At 47.5% G+C, this 15,172-nt stretch overlaps 1 protein-coding gene across 1 annotated transcript in view; it reads left to right on the top strand.

The window, feature by feature from the left end:
- PLBD2 (phospholipase B domain containing 2) overlaps nt 1-15,172 on the top strand; it is a 28,048-nt gene that overhangs the window by 6,565 nt on the left and 6,311 nt on the right. The window contains exons 2-6 of the mRNA XM_007468593.1: nt 4,691-4,784; nt 6,883-7,041; nt 8,847-8,947; nt 9,167-9,381; nt 10,385-10,437. Of these exons, the coding sequence (XP_007468655.1) occupies nt 4,691-4,784; nt 6,883-7,041; nt 8,847-8,947; nt 9,167-9,381; nt 10,385-10,437 (622 nt within the window). The remainder of the gene's footprint in view (nt 1-4,690; nt 4,785-6,882; nt 7,042-8,846; nt 8,948-9,166; nt 9,382-10,384; nt 10,438-15,172) is intronic.

Raw genomic sequence — 15,172 nt, 5'->3', positions numbered from 1 at the left:
AAGAGCGTGGAGATGTGGTATGAGGCAGGGTTTCAGGTTTAACATCAGAGAGATCTAGGTTCAGATCTCTGCCCGGACACTTCCTACAGGTGGCTATCGGCAGCTGCCTCACCCCCCGAGATGAGGATGGCCCCAGCCTTGCAGGGCCCTGGAAGAAAATCATTTGACTGGGGCTTAGGGCCCGAGGCAACAGAGGGATCTTCAGAGATCAGCCAGAGGGGCTCTAGCACTGAAATTCCCTCACGAATGGGAATCTCTCTCTTTCCAAGGTATTCTGGAAAGATAGGCAGACACCTACATAGCCAGGTTTTCTGAGAACTCGAGCAAAGTGCACAAACCCCATCCAAACTGAATCACCCCAGTTGCCCTTTGGAATAAGGCGGTTCAGAGAGGAATGCAGAAGACACTCTCTCCAACAAGGGCAGTGACTAATTCCATATTTACAGTACTGTGGCCTGGCTGGCGGGGGTCGGGGGGTGGGGGAATTGTCACTCTCCACTCATCCTTTTCCTTTCTGTCCAGCTTGAAAGAGTCACACTGCTCTCTTTTAAATCTTTGTAATTATTACACAAATACTTAACTTTCCATGGTAAAAAAATTCTAGCAGTTTAGAAAGGTGAGGTGGAATGTGGAAGGTAAACTGCGCTCCCCACTCTTTCTTTTTATATATAACCACTGTTAGTTCTTTCTTTTAGAATTTTCTATGCATAAACAGGCCTAAACATACATACATACATACATACATGTGTATACGTACTGGTATGTGTGTGCGTGTAATGTTTTTGTACATGGGGTTATCCTGAGTCCACCGTTTGTCCTTCTCTTATCTTATTTTTTTTTAAAAAACTTTGTGTCTGACATCTCATCAGCACACGGCGGTCTGCCACATGGTTCTAGAAGCCCACCGCATATATGGATAGATTATTGTATCAGGCCCCTCACACTGGATGTTTTGGGAGGGCCCTGTTTTCCTCAGCTCTAGTCAAAAATGCTGCTGTGAGCTCTATTTACAATAGCCAGGACATGGAAGCAACCGAAGTGTCCATCAACAGATGAATGGATAAAGAAGATGTGGCACATATATACAATGGAATATTACTCAGCCATAAAAAGGAACGAAACTGAGTTATTTGTAGTGAGGTGGATGGACCTAGAGGCTGTCATACAAAGTGAAGTAAGTCAGAAAGAGAAAAACAAATACCGTATGCTAACACATATATATGGAATCTTAAAAAAAAAAATGGTTGCGAAGAACCTAGGGGCAAGATGGGAATAAAGATGCAGACTTACTAGAGAATGGACTTGAGGATACGAGGAAGGGGAAGGGTAAGCTGGGACAATGTGAGAGAGTGGCATGGACATATATACACTACCAAATGTAACATAGATAGCTAGTGGGAAGCAGCCGCATAGCACAGGGAGATCAGCTTGGTGCTTTGTGACCAGCTAGAGGGGTGGGAGGGTGGGAGATGCAAGAGGACATATTTATATGTATAACTGATTCACTTTGTTATAAAGCAGAAACTAACACACCATTGTAAAGCAATTATACTCTAATAAAGATGTTAAAAAAAAATGCTGCTGTGAACAAGGATGCTCATACACATCCGTGAGGGCTGTGTGAGCACCGGTCACAGGGTGAGTTCCTAGCTGCTGCCTGTCTTCAGGGCCTCAGCACTGTGGCCTTGACTGAGCCTGCTCCCTGCAGAAGGAGAGCTTTTAAGCAGGCGCTGTCTGGAAGGCCACTGGCCTCTCAGTTATAACCAGGACTTGGCATCTGAACAGCCTTTTTGGTTTTACGTAAGTTGTGTATGTTCTCCCTTGATCCCCCCGCTTTTTTTTTTTTTTTTATCACAAGGGAAACTACATTCTGTACCCTGTTTTAAATTTCTTCCCATCACCAAGTCTACTGGATTGCTCCAACCTCCCCTCTCAGGTTCATGATGAGACACATATTTAGTGAGTATAAAACGTGAGTTCTCTTCTGGCACCTGCCATGGCAACCCTCTGAAGTGGGAATCGCTTTGCCCATTTTACAGGTGAGGAAACTAAGCAATTTGCCCAAAGGTACACAGTTGATAAGAGAGAGACCTGGGGATTCAAACGATGCCTGAGGGACCCACAATCCCAGACTCTCTTTGTCCTCCACTCTCCTTGAAATTTAAGACCTTTATTCTAGTCTCTTGTGTTTTTCTGTCCATATCTGTGATTATATGTGAGTCATTAGCCAGAAGTTCATGGCTCTTAGATTTGTTTGATAAGAACTAACTCCTTCACCTTCAAGGACGAAACAGTCCCCCACAAAACTCAGTTAAGGTAGAGGCTCAGAGCACATCATGCTCTGTGATGTTAGTCTCTGCTCTGTTGGGCTAGTGACTTCATCTCTCTGAGCCTCGGGTCCCACAACTGTAAGTTGGGAGAATCAAACTCATGTCATAGGGTCTTTGGGAGAATTTAGAGAGAGAAGTAGACATGTGATGTGCTTAGCACTGGGGGCTATTGTTATCCACTATAGCAGGGCCTCATTACCAGACCCCACAGCTCCATTTTATCTTGTAGCTCAAGTTCTTTGCTTTGGAACTCTCAGAGCTCAGGCTTCCTTCTTTTACTTTCCCTCTCCTCCCCCACAACCCCCCTTCTCCCTGCAAGCTCCTACTTAAACTTCAAAACTTGGAGCAGCTGTCACCTCCTCTGTGAAGCCTTCCTAGATTTCACTCAGTAGCAGCAGGAGCGTACCTCCTCAGGGTACTTTATTCCTCTTCTCGTCATAGCAGTTACATATATTCATTCTTGTATACCCTCGGTGTCTGGCACCCAGTAGGTGCTCAAAGAAGCTTGATTGCCAAAACTATTGGGTGTGAGTATTTTGATAGTCATTTCCTCTCCTGTATCTTCTCTAAGGCAGAGCTGTGCCTGTCCTGGAGCTCTTTGGTGACTTTTTAGCCAAATTCCTGTGAGACAGTCCTGGCTGAGCCTGGCTGTCTGTGTTGTGTAGCCTCTTCAAGGTCTCATTAGTGTCTTCTGTTGCCCTCATTTTCTTAATAGAAATTGCCTTCACAAGAGTTTTCCTTAGTTACAGAAGTCACCTGGGTGAATATTCTTTGTGTACTTGGAGCAAGGATGAAATCCAGAACCATAAAGGAAAGACTGATAGGACAAAACTGAAAACTACCATATGGCAAAAACAAAAGCAAAAATCAATTAAAATACAGGTATTTTCAATATTAGTGACAAGCCAAGGGCTAATATGTATATAGAGAATTTCACCAACCAATAAGAAAAGGCGATGGGAATTCCCTGGCGGTCTAGTGGTTAGGATTTGGTGCTTTCACAGCCGTGGACAAGGTTCAACCCCTGGTTGGGGAACTGAGATCCCGCAAGCCATGGTGCAGCTGAAAAATAATAATAATAATAATAAGATGAAAAAAACCACGGTAGAGAAAAATGAGTGAAGGACATGAACCAAAGAACTATAAATGACCAATAAGAAATAAGGAAATATATGTAACTCATTAAAGGATTATAATTACGTGATTGAATTTTTCAACTGTCACCTTAGTAAGGATGACGAAGATTGATTTTAAGCAGGGAAGTGCACAGACAGGAGTTTGTATGTTGTAGAAATGCAGTATATACCCCAGGCATCACCTGGGAGCTAGTTAGAAATACAGTCTCCTGATCAGAATCTGCTTCCTGGGAGCCAGCCTGATCAGAATCTGCTTCCTGGGAGCCAGCCTGCCTGGAATTGAATCCTAGCTTTGCCCTTTCTTAGCTCTGTGACCTTTGGTATGTGTTATCAGCTAGTATCGGGCAACAGTGTTGTATAACAAACTGCCCCCAAACTCAGTGGCTTGGAATGACAACCGTTTATGCTTATGGATCCTTGGAGCAGTTGGGGCAGCTCTGCTTCATGCTGTAGTTCTGCAGACCTGGTCAGCAACACGTGTCTCTCATATTCTTGGGACCAGCGAGCTGGCCGGGCATGTTTCTCTCGTGGCCATAGCAGGGACACAAGTGGAAACACGGGAGGCCCTTTGAAGGCTAATCTCATAACTGAGACAAGTCACTTCTACCGCATTCCATCGGCCAGAGCAAGTCATATGACATGACTGAGCCCAAATCAAGGGGACAGGGAAGGACATTTGGCCAGTGGTGGGAGGGATGTAAAGCCACACAGCAAAAGGCATGGACGTGGGGGGAAGAGGCTGCGATGCCATCTGCCACAGCAGGTACGTAACTCTGCTTGAGGTACCTCCCCTTCCGTACGATGGAGACAGTAACGGTGCCTGCCTTGCAGGACTGTGGGATTGTCATGAGGACTAGTGCAGGAGTTAATAGATATGGAAGTGACTAGAACAGTGCCTGGCTCAGAAGAAACCCTCAGTAGGTATTAGCTGGTGTTATCGTGGGGGAGGGGCAGAGAATGAAGGTTAGTACAGCCCTGGGGGAGGCTGTTTGTCAGTATCTATTAAAATTTAAAATGCATGCGTCCTTTGACCTAGCAGTTCCTCTTTTAGGGATTTAGCCTGACACGTGCACAGAGACAGACCGACAGACATTCATGTGAATGGCAGTTCATCACTGCGTTGTTTTCTATGGTTTAAAACTGCAGACAGGTGCATGCCGAGCTGAGGGCCCATTTCACTCTCGCCCCCTCGCTGACCAGGTGTCCCCTCTCCTACCCCTGCAGGTGGGCCTTTCTGGAGCTGCACACGAACGGCCACTACAACGATAGCCTGCAGGCCTACGCAGCGGGCGTGGTGGAGGCCGCCGTGTCCGAGGAGGTAAGGGCCAGACGCGGGACCCCGGGGTTCCCCCCGCCCATCAAGTGTGTTCCCCAGGGAGCTTTGGAGGGTTCTGAGATATGTGTAGAGGGGACTCTCCCACCCCCAGCCTTCCATCTAGTTGGGGAGAAAAGGCTCACATGTATTTGTTAAAAATTTACACTGGGTGCTATTTGATGCATATAAAAAATACACAACGCATTCCAAGTTACGAACCTTAGTAATAAAATGAACACCCACCCAAACTAAACCCTGGAATGTTACTAAAACCATTGAAGCACCCTCTCAACTCCATTCCCCTGCTTCTCCTACCCCAGAGACGCCCACCACACTACATGTGGTGGCTGTCATTCCCTTTCATTCATTCATTTATATTGAGATAGAATTCACATGCCATAAAATTCACCATTTTATAATGTACAGTTCAGTGGTTTTTAGTATATTCATAAGGTTGCACAACCACTACCACTATCTAATTCCAGAACATTCTCATCACCCCAGAGAGAAACCCCACACCTGTTCGCAGTCATCTCCCTTTTTCCCCACTCCGCCCAGCCCCTGGCAACCGCTAATCTACTTTCTGTCTCTACGGATTTGCTTATTCTGAACAGTTCCTATGAAAGGAATCATCCAATATGTGGTCTTTTGTGGCTGGCTTCTTTAACTTTTTTCCAGGGTTCCTCCATGTTCTAGCGTATGTTAGTACATTATTCCTTTTTATGGCCAAATAATATTGCATTGTAGGGATAGACTATTTTCTTTATCCTTTCATCAGTGGGTGGACATTTGAGTTATTTCCACTCCCTTCCTTTGGTTAAACTAGTTTTACTACATGTGATGAAACCTTAAACAATATATTATTTTGCTTTACCTGCTTTTGGGCTTTTTAAAAGTGATAATCACAGATTTCAGAAGGCAGACCGCATCAGGAGTGGGTGAGGCCGTGGTGGGCTGGCCATGCTCCCACACTGTGCGTGAAGGTGTGACACCCACGTTGGAATGTAATTTGGCGTTAACTTGTAGAGTTGAATACACACATGCCTTAGGACCCAGGGGCCCCACTCCTTAGGTGTGTACCCTAGAGGTGACCCAAGGGGTTCAAAGCAGCCCCGAGGCAAACACTCAAACGCCACCAGTGGGTGCACGGGTAACTGGATTGCAGTAGTGTCACACAGTGCAGGATCATAGAGCAGTGAAAATGAACGAGCAGAGTGGATGGGTGTGAGATGCATGGTGGTGAGAGGGACAGAGCACGTCACAGGAGACGGTGTACAGTGTGACAGCGTTTAATAAACTCCCTCTCCTCATTCTGACATCCAGCTGCAGTTTGAGATGCCCTCCTGGGACCTCGATGTCTGAGGAGGTGTCAGACACCGGGTCAGGCCACGTGTTTTGGGTGCTTGGTGGTATTTGAGACAGGATTCCATCTCTCAAGGGCCCCGTAGCCTGAGCCAGGAGCACTGAGGCAAGGCCCGAAGTGGTTCTCACGTGAGGAACCCCAGACACACGTGCCAGGGGCTTTGCCCTCGTTACCTCTCTGAGCTTGCACACCAGCCCCCGAGGGAGGCTCTCCGTCTGTTGGGGTGACGGGGACGATGGGCTCATATGGTCTTTCACCCCCAAGCAGGCTGGCCCAGCTTGTTCGTGCGACATTGGGGTGGGGAGGTGGGGAAGGCCTCTTGAGGGCTGGTGGAACTGGCACAGGGTTCTCTTGCCAGGTTCACTGCTGTGTCCTCAGTGCTCAGGACAGGACATAGTAGGTGCTTAAAAAAAAAAAAGGTAGTTGAGTGACTGAATACATGTATAGATGGGGGTGGCGGTCCCCAGTAACAGAGGAGGCGTAATCTAGGACAGACTGAGTGCTGACGGCTTTCAGAGGGGGGAGGCATCCAGAGGCATTGGGCCCTGGTGGGGGTGAGAGCTGGCTGAGTGAGAGAAGCCAGCGTGAGCAGAGGTGCGGAGGTGTCCTCACCAGAGCTCCTCGACTCTTTGGAGACCTGGATAGGAGTGAGGACTCTGAGCCCGAGTGGGGGCCAGTGGGGTCCTCAGGGAAGAGCGCAGCCCTGCTGCCCCGCCCCTGTCCTCGCCCACCCTACAGCTCATCTATATGCACTGGATGAACACGGTGGTGAACTACTGCGGCCCCTTCGAGTATGAAGTCAGTTACTGCGAGAGGCTCAAGAAATTCCTGGAGGCCAACCTGGAGTGGATGCAGAAGGAGATGGAATTGAACAATGGCTCTGCTTACTGGCACCAGGTGGGCATGGTCCCCATGCTCAGAGGGCTGCGGCAGCAGGCTGGGTCTGCTCTGGGGAGCTGCTACCACTGAGGCTGCTACTGTTCCAGCTGGCCAACCTATCTGTCCCCTGTCCCTCTTAGCCAGCCCTTCCTCCTTCCCTCCCTCCCTCCCTCATCCATCCACCCATCTACCTACCCATCCTCCCATCCATCTCTACTCATCCATCCACAGATCCATCCAGTCTTCCCTCCCTCCCTCCCTCCATGTCCATCCTTCCCTTTCTCCCTCCCATACATCCGTCTGTCCATCCACCCACCCACCCCTCCATCCATCTACCCGTTCATCCATCCATCTATTCATCCATCCACTCATCCATCTAGTTTTTCAGCACATTCGTCCACCCACCCACAAGTCTATCCATCTTTCACTCTCTTCTTCCCATTTATTCATCTGTCACCAACCTGCCCATCTTAGCCTAGTTGTCAGATATTCTATCCACCCGCCTTGTTGATATACCCCATTTGGTTGCCTGTCTCTCTCTGTGTTCGTCATCTACCTGTCTGTCCATCTACCCTCCCGTCTACCTGCCTAGCCATCTTCCTGACAGACCACGTTCCCTGCTTCATTCCGCCTCTTCCTTCTGGCCAGAGCCTAGGCACCTCTCAGTCTGTCCGTCTGTTGGTCCATCCCCTCTGCTCTGTCTCTGCTGCTCGTACATCTCTCCAGGGGCTGCCCAGTTCCCCAGGGTGATGCCCACACTCCTTAATGTGGCCTCAACAACCCCCTGCACCCTCTCCCTCCCCAGCCTCATCTACTGGCCTTCACAATCTGTGGTCCAGCCTCCCTGGTCTCCTCCCAGTTCCTTGAACAAGATGTTACCTCTTCACTCAGGGCTTTAAAGTGTGCTGTTCCTTCTGCCTGGAACACTTTTCCTTCTCCCCCTCTGCCCGGCTCACCCCCACCATTCCTCACCTCCACATCCCCTCCCTGCACTTCTTTGTAGCCCTCTTGTGAGGCATTCAGATTCTGTCTTCAACTGGACTTGGGCCCCATGAGGACAAGGCAAGGACCACATCTGCCTTGTCCACTGTGGTATCCCCAGTACCTAGCACAGGGGCTGGCACATAGTAGGCGCTTTATAAGTGAAGATTTGTTGAATATTTACAGATGAAGGAGTGAATCCATCTGGTCCCGTCCATCTACTTCAGCACCTGCCTGAACATCTATCCTTCTCATCACCCTCCTGTCCATCTAGATGATTGCCTTTCTCTCTGTCCTTCTCTTGTTTAACTCAGTAGCCACCATCCATCCATCCATCCATCTGTCCTTTTGTCTATCTATCTTATGGATGCTTGCTAAGTGCCTGGTGTATGCCCAGCACAGGCCAAGGCCCGGTGGGGGAAACAGTGATATGCTCCATGGTTACAGAACAATGACAGTGACAGTGGGGAGAAGTTAGCCACATGACACAAGTTCACTGAGCCAGCAGCACAGCCAGTAAAACTCAGAACAGGGAGCAGTCAGCAGTGGGCCAGGGCAGGCTGGGAGGCTTCCTGGAGGAGGTGGATTTGAGTTGGGGTCTTAAGTGGGGTGATTTGGGGTTGCCACAGGATGGAGACATACAGTTAAATGATGGCAGGAGGGTGCTTGGCATGGAGGGGTGGGTGGCGGTTAAGGGGGGGTGGTCAGGGTTGGCTGGAACCTGGAGGGTGCACCTGAGCCTCCCTTGCTGAAGCCCCTCCCATTGTAGAAGGCATGAGCCTGGGGGAGAGGCCTCACCCTCCCTCTGCCCCCTGCCCCCTGCCCCCTTCCCCTCCCCCTAGGTGCGGCTGACCCTCCTGCAGCTGAAAGGCCTAGAGGACAGCTATGAAGGCAGTGTGACCTTTCCAACTGGGAAGTTCACCGTCAAACCCTTGGGGTTCCTGTAAGTGCCACCCCCAGAGTGGACAGGGCAGGGGAAAGTGCCACACACCTTATAGTCAGACAGACCTGGGTTCCAATACCAGCCCTGCCACTTCCTGGCTACATGGCCTCGGACCGGTCGCCCAACCTCCCAGTGCCTCAGCTTTCTCTTCTGTGAAATGGGTATGTAAAGGCACTCCCAGCAAGCATGGTAACCCTCCGGCACTCTGACCCTCCTCAGCCTGTTGCAGATCTCTGGGGACCTGGAAGACTTAGAGCTGGCCCTGAATAAGACCAAGACGAAGCATGCTACGGGCTCTGGCTCCTGCTCTGCCCTCATCAAGCTGCTCCCTGGCCAGAGTGACCTCCTAGTCGCCCACAACACCTGGCACTCCTACCAGTACATGCTGCGCATCATGAAAAAGTACTGGTTCCAGTTCAGAGAAGGGCCCCAAGGTGGGTAGATGTGGGTGGGTCTGTGTGTGAGCATGTATGTGGGTTCACAGTGGGCATAGTACTGGGAGGTGTGGGCCTCAGCCCCGTATACACTGGGATCACCATAAGGCCACTCTAAGAGTTCATGTTATTTTTAACATGTTTATTTCCTTTTAACTTTTATCTCACAAGGCGTATCAGTAAGCCACTGCTGTGTAACAAATCACCCCAAATTTAAAACAACAAAGGTTTAAAACATAGCCATTTATTTTTGCTCACATGTCCATTGGTCTGCTGGGTGGTTTTGTTATTCTGGGACAAGCCTGCTGATTGTGGCTGGCCTCACTGATGCTTCTGTAGTCAGCTGGGGTGAGCTGGCTGACCTAGGATGGCCTTGTCTGCATGTCTGGGGGGTGGCTGTCAGCTGGGATGATGTGACAGCTGGGCTACGTGGTCTTTCATCCTCCCACAGGCTAGCTCAGGCTTGTTCATGTGACATCTGGGCAGGCAAGTGTGGAAGGCCTGTCGAGGGCTGATTGAAACTGGCACAGTATTCTGTTGCTCAAAGCAAGTCAAGTGACCCTTGCAGATTCAAGAAGTGGGGAAATAGACCCGACCATGTGATGTAAGGAACTGCAGAGTCACATTGCAGATGACGTGGATACAAGCATGGGGAGAGTTACAGCCATTTTTGCAAACAGCTACACAGGAATGGATGAATACGTTCTTCCTGTCAAATGTGAAAACCTTGCCACTAAGGCCCAAGTGCCGGATAGTGTGCCCGTCATTCCTGGCCCCAGTGTTAAGTCTAGAGGCAGCCACTGCCAAATGTTTGCAGTGCCTCCTTCTTGGCCAAACTTAAATTAATGTTGCCAGGAGGTGGCGAGAGGGTGGGGAAATGTATACCCTCATTCACTGCTAACGGGAGTGGGAGCTGGCACGGCCACTTTGAAGAGGAGCCCAGCTGGCATCTAACGAAATTTAAAATCTGTCTCGCCTGTGATCCAGCAACCCTCTGGCTCAGATCTGTCCCTGGAGAAACATTTCTGTTTCTGCAAGGGGATTGTGTACGTGGCTGTCAGCTGCATTAGTGGTTTGGAAACAACCTAATGCCCATTAATTTAAATTTAAACTTCTAAATTGACATTTGTACAGAAAAGTGTGTGCATCATAAGTGTACAGCTGGAATTTTTGCACGTTGAACACACACCTGTGTGTGTAGCATCCAGACAGAGAAACAACATTCCCAGCCCCCAGAAGCTTCCTTCCTGTCCCTTTCCAGGCACTGTCCCCAGCCCGTAGTGACTTCTCACAGCCTGGATTAGGTTTGATGGATTTGGAATGTTTTGCGAATGGAATCATGCAGCATGGGCTTGTTTGCACCTGGCTTCTTTCACTCAGTGTAACGTCTGTGAGTTTCATCCACGTTGTCCTCTGTAGCTGCAGATCTGTCGTTCCCATTGCTGTGTATCCACTATCATCTTAATATCTGAAAAACCTACATAAGTCATACATGTATGTTATAGAAAATTGGAAAATGTGGCAAAACACACATACACACAATGAAAGTCACTGGAACACCCCACATCCCACAAGAGGTCATTTCTGCAAACACTTGGTTATGTTTTTTCAGACTTTTAAAAAACGTACCTCACTTTTCCATTTGTTTTAACTTATCAATATTTTTATTATGCTATTTATATGTAAATACATCCTCACTGCCACAGATTCCAGCAACAGAGATGAAGAAATACATCTCCCTTGATACCTTCATCCCACATTCCAGATCTCTCCTAAGAGGAAAGCACTGATGTCATTTTGGTTTGGATCTGTCTAGATTTGGGGGGATGCATTTATATGTGTGTATATATGGACCTTTTAAAAATTAATAGACTTTATTTCTTAGAAAAATTTTACATTGACATAAATTGAGTAGACAGTACAGAGTGTTCCCATATATCCCCCTTCCCACTTTCCCCTGTTACTAGCCTCTTGCATTAGTGTGGTTCATTTGTTACAATTGATGAACCAATATTGATACATTATTGTCAACTGAAGTCCATGGTTTACATTTGAGTTCACTCTTTGTAGAGTTTTATGGATTTTTGATGAACGCTCAATGACATGTATCCGCCATTACGGTATTTACAGAATAGTTGCACAGCCCTAAAAAGTTTGCTTTCTGGGTTTTAAAAAAAAACATAAATGAGATCATGCTATATGGGTTGTTTGCCACTTGTTCCTCTTGCTCCACAGCCGGCCTTGGAGAGCTTTTTCTATTGTCATGTTCGGTCCACTTTTTAACAGCTGGACGTTAAATTTTTTTTTTTTTTGCGGTACGCGGGCCTCTCACTGTTGTGGCCTCTCCCGCTGTGGAGCACAGGCTCCGGATGCGCAGGCTCAGCGGCCATGGCTCACGGGCCCAGCCGCTCCGCGGCATGTGGGATCTTCCCGGACCAGGGCACGAACCCGTTTCCCCTGCATTGGCAGGCGGACTCCCAACCACTGCGCCACCAGGGAAGCCCTGGACGTTAAATTTTAATTAGTCCCCAGTTGAGGATGTGGGCCATTTCCAGGTCTTTGCTCTTCCTCCCTTCCTTCCTCCCTCCCTCCCTCCCTCCCTCCCTCCCTCCCTTCTTTCTTTTTAAAAAATCTTTATTTCTTTATTTGGCCGCACCGTGAGGCTTGTCCAGTGAGAGCAAGGAGTCCCAACCACTGGACTGCCAGGGAATTCCCAGGTCTTTGCTGTTTCAAACAGTACTACAGCAAGTGGGCCCCCAGATGTGTTTCCTGGTGGAAACGCTGGGTTAAAAGATGAGTGTAATTAAAATTTTAGTTTCTAGATAGATAACAGCCAAATTGCCTCAAAAAATGGTTGGGCCAATTTATACTTGCACCGCCATTCTGTGAATATGTTGTCTTTCCCCACAGACTTGCTAGCACTGGGTATTATGGTTCACTTCACATTTTTTTGCCATTCTGCTGGGTGATAAATGATGTCCCGGACTAAGTTTGTTCTGTTTTTTTTTTTTTTAAATTCACTTTATTGATGGATAGCTTAAATACACATTTAGAGCATATAATTTGATGGGTTTGGATAAACATGCAGTCATGTAAACACCATTCCATAAAGGTATAGAACATTTCCATCACCCTAGAAAGTTCCCTGTGACCTTTGCAGTTAGCCTCCACCCCTCTCCCCAGGCAACTGCTCTTCTGATTTCTTTCCCATGAGGTTAGATTTGCCTGTTCTAGAACTTCATATAAACCTGCACTAATTTTTAAAAATTTTCTAAGGGAATTCCCTGTGGCAGTCCAGTGGTTAGGACTCTGCACTTCCATTGCAGGGGGCACAGGTTTGATCCTTGGTCAGGGAACTATTTTCTAGTTTTATTTATCTATTTAATTGAGGTGAGATTCACATAACAAAATTAACTATTTTAAAGTGAACAATTCAGTGGCATTTAGTACATTCACAGGGTTGTGCAACTGCCACCTCAGTCTAGTTCCAAAACGTTTTCATCACCAAGAGAGGAAACCCTGTACCCACTGAGAAATCACTCCCTTTTCCCCCTCCTCTCAGCCCCTGGCAACCACTAATCTACTTTCTATCTCTGTAGATTTACCTGTTCTGGACGTCCCATAAAAATGGAAACATACAATGGTGGTTTTCTTACGACTGGCTTCTTTGACTCAGCATCATAATTTCAAGGCCTCTCCATGTCATAGCAGGTGTTAGCACTTCATTCCTTTTTCTGACTGCCTAATATTTCACCGCACGGAGATACTACAGTTTCTTTATCCATCCATCTGTTGATGGATATTTGTGTTATTTCTGTTTGTATTCTACACTAATTTTCAATAATTAAAACAGATTAATCAAGTCATACATGTTCACTGTAGGAAGTTAGAAAATAGAGCACAAGGAAGGAATAAAAATCACTTGTAACCCACCTTGCCACCAGCCCCTGAAAATCCACCATTGGTGTTGGTTGTTTTCCCGTCCAGTTTTAGCTGTTCATTGATCCCTTTGCCCTTTTTACTTTTATCTATTCATCAGTTATATAGAAATAGCTCCCTTGGTCCATCCCCTCATCCCTAGTGGCCCTCATCCCCACCCCAGAACACTTTGTACTGAAAGTCCATCCCTTGACAAGTGCTGGTCTGGTTACGCAGTAACCTTGATTGTAGGCCTACTGGGTACCCACTGTTGTGCTAGAAACGACCTCCACGATCTTGTCAATTAAATCTTTACAACTGCCCTGTGTGGGATGAAGGATTATAATTCCCAGTTTGCAGATAAGGAAACTGAGGCTCAGAAAGGCTAAGTAACTTGACATAAATCAAACAGTTGATAAGGGCCTGAACCAGGATTCTGCCCACATCTCCTCTCCACAAAGCCTGTGCTCTCATATGATCCATCCATCTCACTTCTGGGAATTAAAATCTCGAGGAAGTGTCTGCATTCCTATGTTCATTGCAGTATATTCACAATAGCTGAGATATGGAAACAACCTAAATGTCCATAGCCAGACAAATGGATAAAGAAAATGTACACGTACACGTACACACACACACACACACACAATGGAGTATTATTCAACTGAAAAAAGCAGGAAATCCTGCCATTTGCGACAACGTGGGTGAACCTGGAGGCCATTATGCTAAGTGAAATAAGTCAGAGAAAGACAAATACTGTATGATCTCACTTTCATGTAGAATCTAAAAAAGTTGAACTTGAGGGAATTCCCTGGTGGTCTGGTGGTTAGGACTCTGTGCTTTCACTGCTGCGGGCCCGGGTTCAGTCCCTGGTTGGAGAATTAAGATCCCGCAAGCTGCGTGGTACGGCCAAAGAAAAAAAAAAGAAAAGTTGAACTGATATAAGCAGAGAGTAGAATGGTGGTTGCAGGCGGCTGCGGGGAGGGGGAAATGGGGAGATGCTGGTCAGAGAGTACCATCTCCCAGTTAGAAGACAAGTGAATTCTGGAGTCTAAAGCACAGCATGGTGACTGTAGTTAACAACACTGTATTGTATACTTGAAACTTGCCAAGAGAGTAGAACTTCAGTGTTTTCACCACACACACAGCAGAGGTAACTATGTGAAGTGATGGATGTGTAAATTAGCTTGACTGTGGCCATCCTTTCACAGTGTCTACGCCTATCCAAACATCACAGTGTGCACCTTAAACACAGACAATTTTTTTTTTTTTTTTTTTGGTACGCGGGCCTCTCACTGTTGTGGCCTCTCCCGTTGCGGAGCACAGGCTCCGGACGCGCAGGCTCAGCGGCCGTGGCTCACGGGCCCAGCTGCTCCGCGGCATGTGGGATCTTCCCGGACCAGGGCACGAACCCGTGTCCCCTGCATCAGCAGGCGGACTCCCAACCACTGCACCACCAGGGAAGCCCACACAGACGATTTTTATTTGTCAGTTATACCTCAGTAAAGCAGGGGGTAAACCCTCCCCCCACCCCCCAAAAAAACAAAGTCTGTGCTCTCAGGCTTCTGGGTATTTGCTCTGTGAATTATCTTTTTCACAATAGGTTTTTGCAATTAAAAAAAAAAAAAAGGAAAGCCAAAAAAAGGTACAGTAATCAAGACAATTTTATATATATATATATATGTATGTATGTATGTATGTATGTATGTATATTGCTACTAGCTTTTACACAAATGGCCTGGTTTGCTGATTCTCAGAAAGAATGGAGTAGGGGCTTCCTCTGAAGCCTGCTGTTCCACCTGGAGACTCCCAAGTCTTGCTGGGAGGGGGAGTGGGGTTCTCCGTATGTGCTTGTCTGACCAGGCCCCCTCCC

Source organism: Lipotes vexillifer, unplaced genomic scaffold (assembly GCF_000442215.2).
Source record: "Lipotes vexillifer unplaced genomic scaffold, Lipotes_vexillifer_v1.1 scaffold573, whole genome shotgun sequence".
Lineage (NCBI taxonomy): Eukaryota > Metazoa > Chordata > Mammalia > Artiodactyla > Lipotidae > Lipotes > Lipotes vexillifer.
The sequence above is the reverse complement of the archived record's forward strand: the minus strand, read 5'-3'. Positions and strand labels throughout refer to the sequence as shown.